Genomic DNA, 7,848 nt, shown 5'->3' on the forward strand with positions numbered 1-7,848 from the left:
TGAAGCGAGGGCCAGCCAACGAGAGCATATAGGTCGCAGTGGTGGGTAGTATATGGGGCTTTGGTGACAAAAAGGATGGCACTGTGATAGACTGCATCCAATTTATTGAGTAGGGTATTGGAGCCTATTTTGTAAATGACATCGCCGAAGTCGAGGATCGGTAGGATGGTCAGTTTTACGAGGGTATGTTTGGCAGCATGAGTGAAGGATGCTTTGTTGCGAAATAGGAAGCCAATTCTAGATTTAACTTTGGATTGGAGATGTTTGATGTGGGTCTGGAAGGAGAGTTTAGTCTAACCAGACACCTAGGTATTTGTAGTTGTCCACGTATTCTAAGTCAGAGCTGTCCAGAGTAGTGATGCTGGACGGGCGGGCAGGTGCAGGCAGCGATCGGTTGGAAAGCATGCATTTAGTTTTATTTGTGTTTGATGCCCTTCCATTCGATACAAGAAAGCTCAGGAAATTACAAGACTCATTTAAAATGAATTTCCTGAGCTTTCTTGTATCTCTCAGATATAGGACAGAAACTTTTAAAACATACTCCCTTTTTTTGCCATGTATGAATATCATTCAATGCGTTTCTATGGGCTAATAGCGAAAGGCCAAATTCAATGTTCCATCAAATAATAAAATACTGTATATATACACACACACACACACACACACACACACACACACACACACACACACACACACACACACACACACACACACACACACACACACACACACACACACACACACACACACACACATTACACAGGAGGCTGCGGAGGGGTGGATGGCTCATAATAATGGCTGGAACGGCATGACTGGAAGGGCATCAAACACATGGAAACCATGTGTTTGATACCATTCCATTTAATCATCTCCAGCCATTACCACAAGCCAGTCCCCCCCAAATTAAGGTGCCACCAACCAACTGTGAAATATATACACATACTGTAACTGGTCAAAAGTTTGGACACGCCTACTCATTCAAGGGTTTTTCCTTTATTTTCTACATAATAATATATAAAATGCCTAGAGAGTGCAAAAGTGTCATCAAGGCAAAGGGTGGCTACTTTGAAGAATCACAAACATAAAATATATTTTGATTTGTTTAACACTTTTTTGGTTACTACATGATTTCATATGTGTTATTTCATAGTGTTGTCTTCACTATTATTCTACAATGTAGAATATATATAAAAAAATAAAGAATAACACTGGAATGAGTAGGTGTGTCCAAACTTCTGACTGGTACTCTATTCTTAGAAATGTTTTCAAATTTATTCAAAATAAAAAACTGAAATATAACATTTACTTAAGTATTCTGACCCCTACTTAGCACTTTGTTGAAGCACCTTTGGCAGCGATTACAGCTTCGAGTCTTCTTGGGTATGACCCAACAAGCTTGGCACACCTGTATTTGGAGTTTCCCCATTCTTCACTGCAGATCCTCTCAAGCTCTGTCAGGATGGATGGGGAGCGTCGCTGCACAGCTATTTTCAGGTCTCTCCAGAGATGTTTGATTGGGTTCAATTCCGGGCTCTGGCTGGGCCACTCAAGGAAATTCAGAGACTTGTCCCGAAGCCACTCCTGCGTAGTCTTGGCTGTGTGCTTAGGGTCGTTGTCCTGTTGGAAGGTGAACCTTTGCCCCAGTCTGATGTCCTGAGCACTCTGGAGCAGGTTTTCCTCAAGGATCTCTATTTTTCTTTGTTAATCTTTCCTTCAAATCATGACTAGTCTCCCAGTCCCTGCTACTGAAAAATATCCCCACAGCATGATGCTACCACCACCATGCTTCACCGTAGGGATGGTGCCAGGTTTCCTCCAGATGTGACGCTTGGCATTCAGGCCAAAGAGTTCAATCTTGGTTTCATCAGACCAGAGAATCTTGTTTCTCATGGTCTGAGTGTCTTTAGGTGCCTTGTGGCAAACTCCAAGCGGGTTGTCATGTGCCTTTTACTGCGGAGTATCTTCCGTCTGGCCACTCTACCATAAAGGCCTGATTGGTGGAGTGCTGCAGAGATGGTTGTCCTTCTGGAAAGTTCTCCCATCTCAGACGAATTCTGGAGCTCTGTCAGAGGGACCATCGGGTTCTTGGTCATCTCCCTGACCAAGGCCCTTCTCCCCCGATTGCTCATTGGCAGGACAGCCAGCTCTAGAAAGAGTCTTGGTGGTTCCAAACTTCTCCATTTAAGAATAAAGGAGGCCACTGTGTTCTTGGGGACCTTCAATGCTGCAGAATTTGCAGTGCCTCGACTCAGTCCTGTCTCTGAGCTCTACGGACGGTTCCTTCAACCTCATGGCTTGGTTTTTGCTCTGACATGCACTTTCCACTGTGGGAACTTATATAGACAGGTGTGTGGCTTTCCAAATCATGTCCAATCAATTGAATTTAATTTATTAACTCAGATATATACCACTAGAGGTCCTTAAATTCAAAATCAAACAGCCGAATGGTCCTTGGTATAACCATCTTACTACTCCATATGTTAGCCTAATAGAAACCCAGGCTCGGGCCCTTAGACTCTAGAGGGATTATGGGAGACCTCACTACCGCCACCAATTAACACGGTCTAATATACACAAACACTGTACCAGAGTACACATGCATGCTGGACAGTGCAGTGCCATGCAAAATGTGAGAAGGCGTTTCAATTGCCTGTGGACATCGCTGGACATATGAATGTAGAAAGTTTAGACAGAGAAATATATCTACCCATGCATGCACATGCATAAACATGTACATTTCAAGTCACTAAGAGCACAAAATGTGTTTATTTAAGCCTTTAATATTGTAATGTAAAAACTAAAGTCAATGATAGGTTGATGTGCCACACTGAAGGGTGATGGTGATGGAGACTATGGAGGGGTGGGACGGTACCAAGATGTGTCCAGCCAGCCAGCAGTCCATCAAGCCTTTTACATCCTGAATGTCCATATTAGTCCACGTGGGACACTAAACGTATGGCCTGGTCCCTGTTGTATCGGGTTCCCTTCATTCCAAGACTCCTGGGTCTATTTCTGATCTCCTGTAAGGTGATAGCTTGTCCCTCATTCTGCCTGTCGCTTAACTTTTGCTTCAAACTCATCCCTCCCTCTCTCCCTCTCTCCCTCTCTCTGCCTCTACAAATCCAAACTTGAGGCTGTGGCTAAAGTTAGCGCGGTCTACAGAGGTATATAAGCCCCCGAGGATAGGGGTTTAATGCGGCTTCACATCAGTCTCTTCTCTTGTTGACCATCCAAACCTCCATACATACCGTCTCGAGATGGTGAGTAACACCGGTCCTCACTTTCTGACTGCTTACCTGTCCACTACTCTGTGTGCTGTCGATGGGAACCTCCAGGAATAACACAGCATTTCCATATTTTCTTGTTTTTCAATTTTAAGCTTTTTTGCTAGATTGAAAAATAAATTTTGGAACTTTTTAAAACTCAACTGTACTTTGGACATTTTTGGGTGGTGACATTTTTAGACATTTTGTGTAAAGCTGTTCCTGGATATACAATATCATTCACAGGATCTAAACATTTTGTTAACACTTTAATAACAACATTTATGTAGAAGATGCTGTAAACGGTTAGCTACCTGAGGAAAATTAATGTTTTAATACATCCACATTCAAAAACACTGTCCTCTGTCCTGAGCCAGAGAAAGATTGTTCCTGAACTGTTCTGAGAACATTTCAAGAGCTAGGTAGTAAGGGATGTTAAACTACATTTAAGACATAGTGGCAGGATTTAATGGTGGACCACACATATTCACCCCACATCACACTGATAGTCAAAGCTAGATAGCAGATGCTAGATGGCGGACGGAACAGTGTACTGGACCTACACACAAAGACATCCTTTCACCTGTCGCTGACCAGGAACAGCTTGACACTGAAGTCAAAGGTCACTAATTGGCCTTCTGAGGGCTACAGCTGCAGGATGAACAGACCTAGAAGGTCCCATTGTTAAGCAGTTGATGTGTTTGTCCTTCAGGCACCCAAGAAGGCCAAGAGGAGGGGAGCAGCAGCAGAGGGCGGTTCCTCCAACGTGTTCTCCATGTTTGAGCAGAGCCAGATCCAGGAGTACAAGGAGGTGAGGATTTCTTAACACACTATGCAACACCTCATCACTTTTACACCTTAAAATGTCAATGGGATAGATTTCCTTTCAACTCCCTATCTGGGCTGAGAGTGAGTGACTCTAGTCTGGCCACCAGTCAGTTTCATTGTAACCTAATTCTGCTGTGTAGTGGCTGAAATAGTTGCTTACGCTGAAACAGACAGGCACAGCGGCTAAATTGATACTGTTATAAACATGAGTCAATCATGATGTACTGTTTTTCCTTGTTTCATTAAAGGAGCGAACCCCAAATTAGATTGTGGGGGCTGGCCTCTGATTGGTAAATTCTCAGTGCAGTTGCTATTTTGTCCCCCCCCCCCCCCCCCCCCCCACCTCTCTCCCATCTTAATAAAGCAAAGAATGTCATGAGGAGAAGCTCAGAAGCTTCTGTAACCTTTTGGAGCTCTCCAGGCCTCCCTCTCGTCTGAGCCTTCAGCTGTCACTCAACCTCTCATCTTAAGTCCTCTGCTGCTGAGGGCTGCATGTTTAAGTATGTCAGGACAACTGGGCCCTGGCTGGCCATGGGGGGGGGGGGGGGAGAACAGGTGGGGACAGAGTGAAACAGAAGGGGTGGGGGGCGGCACCTTCTTGAGCTTCTGATAAGGTCTAGAGTTTGGAAGGCAGGATAGTGTACCTGATTATGAGGAGAGGAAGGTTGGAGAGGTGAACGGTAAGGGGGTAGAAAGTGGAAGGAGTGTAGGGAAGGATACTGTATGTATGGAAGGATGGATAAGGTCAGGAAATAGGGATCTGGCAGTAGGTGGGAGATTGTATATGATAGTATGTGTTTTCAAAAGTGTTGTCAAGGGATATGGGCACAGACTTGACGGAGGGAATTCTTGCTGCTGTATGTGATACAGACTTCTTAAGTTTCACTTGGGGAATGTCTGATATCATCATTGGGACAGTCTTAACACTTTGTAAGGATGGGGGGAGTGTGTGTGCATGTGTGTGAGTCAGGAAGATGGATTACCAGCTGCTTTTTTAAGTTCAAGATCAACCATGGGGTTCCTCTTGGGTTTCATAGACGTGAGAGATGAGGTCGAGAGACAGGCTGGGACAGTGGAAGAAGGATTTAACAGGTGTAACTTAATGAGCTCTCCCTAAATGAACTTGTAAGAATTTACATTTCTTCTGTTCTTTTTAGGTCTTGCCTAACAAGGGTGACATAGCATTGTGCCATAAATAGGCAGCACCTGGCACTTAAATGACCATAGTTGACAGAGGTGTCTCTAAGTTGTATGGAGTGCACATGCTACCCACGTCCCACTACGCACAGGACTGAACCCCCCCTCTTCCATGTCCCACTACACACAGGACTGAACCCCCCCTCCTCCATGTCCCACTACGCACAGGACTGAACCCCCCCCCTCCTCCATTTCCCACTACACACAGGACTGAACCCCCCCTCCTCCATGTCCCACTACACACAGGACTGAACCCCCCCTCCTCCATGTCCCACTACACACAGGACTGAACCCCCCCCCCCCCCCCCCCCCCCCATGCCCCACTACACACAGGACTGAACCCCCCCTCCTCCATGTCCCACTACACACAGGACTGAACCCCCCCCCCCCCTCCTCCATGTCCCACTACACACAGGTCTGAACCCCCCCCTCCTCCATGCCCCACTACACACAGGACTGAACCTCCCGTCCTCCATGTCCCACTACGCACAGGACTGAACACCCCTCCTCCATGTCCCACTGGGGATGACAACTTGGCAGACTCTGGTGACTGGTGTTCATGTCATGTCAGACATTCTCTGTCTTCCTCACTTCTTCCCTCCCTCCTTCTCACCTTCTCAGGCTTTCACAATCATTGACCAGAACAGAGACGGTATCATCAGCAAGGATGACTTGAGGGACGTGCTGGCCTCAATGGGTGAGCAAGGGTTACATTTAAGACCTTTTAAGATTCTGAGGACATATTATGTGACTGATTTGTCTTAAAAGTGTGCGTTAGTATGTCCACAATGTCCTATATGTACTGTATATGTGTGTGTGTGTGAGAGATAGAGATAGATAATGGTGCTAGCTAACCTACACTCCCTCCCTGCTCTGTAGGCCAGTTGAATGTGAAGAATGAGGAGCTGGAAGCTATGGTCAAGGAGGCCAGCGGCCCCATCAACTTCACCGTCTTCCTCACCATGTTCGGAGAGAAGCTCAAGGGTGGGTCTATAACTCACTGTACTTGCTTGCTCTATTTATGTTTCACAATCTCATTTCTTGGTTTGACTCTGTAAGGCTCACTGTCTAACTTGTTATAACCAGGTTATAATCGCTTCAAAGTGTTAGTTGCTTTCAAAGTACACTCCCATATCTGAGGACATTGCATGTGTCTTGCTGTCAGTGTAACATGCCTGACTGACGCTCTGTGTGTCTCAGGGGCTGATCCCGAGGATGTCATCGTTAGTGCTTTCAAGGTCCTGGACCCCGATGCTACCGGTTTCATCAAGAAGGACTTGTGAGAATATTTCCTTCCTTATTTTACAGTTGTAGTAATGAGTGCACTCCATAACAGAATCCACAGCTTCATGAATGTTTCTGACTTTGTCTCCCTCTCTCTCTAGCCTTCAGGAGCTCCTGACCACTCAGTGCGACAGGTTCTCTGCAGAGGAGGTGAATACATTTCTAATCATTCAGTTTGAATATCATCATGATCTCTCGTTGTCCCTTGACTTGGCGAGTGGCTGACCCTCCTTCTCCTCCCCTCAGATGAAGAACCTGTGGGCTGCCTTCCCCCCAGATGTGGCCGGCAACGTAGACTACAAGCAAATCTGCTACGTCATCACACACGGAGAGGAGAAGGAGGAGTAATGAAACAGACAGAAGAAAAGAAAACAGCCTCCCTTGTCATTCTACCTTCCTGCTCCTCTCTTCTTCCTTCTATTCTCTCATACCTTCCTTCTCTATATGTGTACTCATGTGCTCTGTCTCTCACTCACACAAATTCTCTAAAAGACTCGTCTCCACTCAAGACATTTGTGTGAGAGCGGGTGCTCATGGGTTGTCTATGTTTGTTCGTGGGGATATGGGATTATTTTCAATAAAAATGATCTTTTAACATCTCCATCTCTTTCTCATCCACTTTCCCTTCCCTTAACCCTCTTCCTCCTTTTCATCTCTTACTCATATCTATCGTTGGTTGTTTCCCCAGTCTCTCTGTTAGAAGAAATGCACACAGCAAGTCGTATTTCACTGCTGTGGTATGGATGTGTAAACCCCAAGGTGAAACGGAGCACCAGTCTTTGCCTCGGCTGCAACAGCTCAGAGGTTAGACCTGGAAGTCCTTTCACTCCCCCTTAATTTAACCCTCAGATGGGCAAATAAACCAAACAGAGGGATATCGTTCTATAAATATTGTAGATGTTATCTCCTGTAGATAAGGTGGGAAAATAGGAGACATTCTAAGAAGGAATGAGGCTAGAGAAAAACATGGTCTCCTTAAAGTGACGGCTACGTTTTTCTCAAGAAGTGAAAGGCTGCTAGAGAGAAGAGAAAGGACCCAAAGAAAACACTTGTCTTCACCTCCTTTCCCTCCTCCCTTTCCTCCTTTACTTCTACCTCTTTGTTTTCTATAAGCTCCTTTGTTTTCTGCACCTGGACTATCTTTAGTCTACCAGAAACTCCTCTGTAACGAATAAAAGGGACTAACTGTGAATAAAAGCTCTTATCTTTTGTACACTAGTGTCTCTGTTCATGAGTGGTTCTGATAGAGTGGGATTGAGAAACAACAGGGCTGGTG

General features: G+C 45.4%; 1 protein-coding gene across 1 annotated transcript; it reads left to right on the forward strand.

The window, feature by feature from the left end:
* Positions 1-3,056: 3,056 nt before the first annotated feature.
* Positions 3,057-7,785, forward strand: LOC139421491 (myosin regulatory light chain 2, skeletal muscle). The gene is made up of 7 exons (XM_071172442.1): positions 3,057-3,260; positions 3,976-4,074; positions 5,910-5,985; positions 6,168-6,272; positions 6,489-6,567; positions 6,674-6,722; positions 6,819-7,785. The coding sequence occupies exons 1-7, from the start codon at positions 3,258-3,260 to the stop codon at positions 6,918-6,920; spliced, it is 513 nt and encodes a 170-aa protein (XP_071028543.1). The 5' UTR covers positions 3,057-3,257; the 3' UTR covers positions 6,921-7,785.
* Positions 7,786-7,848: the final 63 nt, after the last annotated feature.

Source organism: Oncorhynchus clarkii, chromosome 12 (assembly GCF_045791955.1).
Source record: "Oncorhynchus clarkii lewisi isolate Uvic-CL-2024 chromosome 12, UVic_Ocla_1.0, whole genome shotgun sequence".
NCBI lineage: Eukaryota > Metazoa > Chordata > Actinopteri > Salmoniformes > Salmonidae > Oncorhynchus > Oncorhynchus clarkii.

What these genes read in the sequence shown, in the direction of transcription:
- LOC139421491 (XM_071172442.1), top strand. An exon ending in GGACGTGCTGGCCTCAATGG is followed by an intron (nt 5,986 to 6,167) that starts GTGAGCAAGGGT and finishes CCTGCTCTGTAG; the next exon opens with GCCAGTTGAATGTGAAGAAT. An exon ending in GGTTTCATCAAGAAGGACTT is followed by an intron (nt 6,568 to 6,673) that starts GTGAGAATATTT and finishes CTCTCTCTCTAG; the next exon opens with CCTTCAGGAGCTCCTGACCA.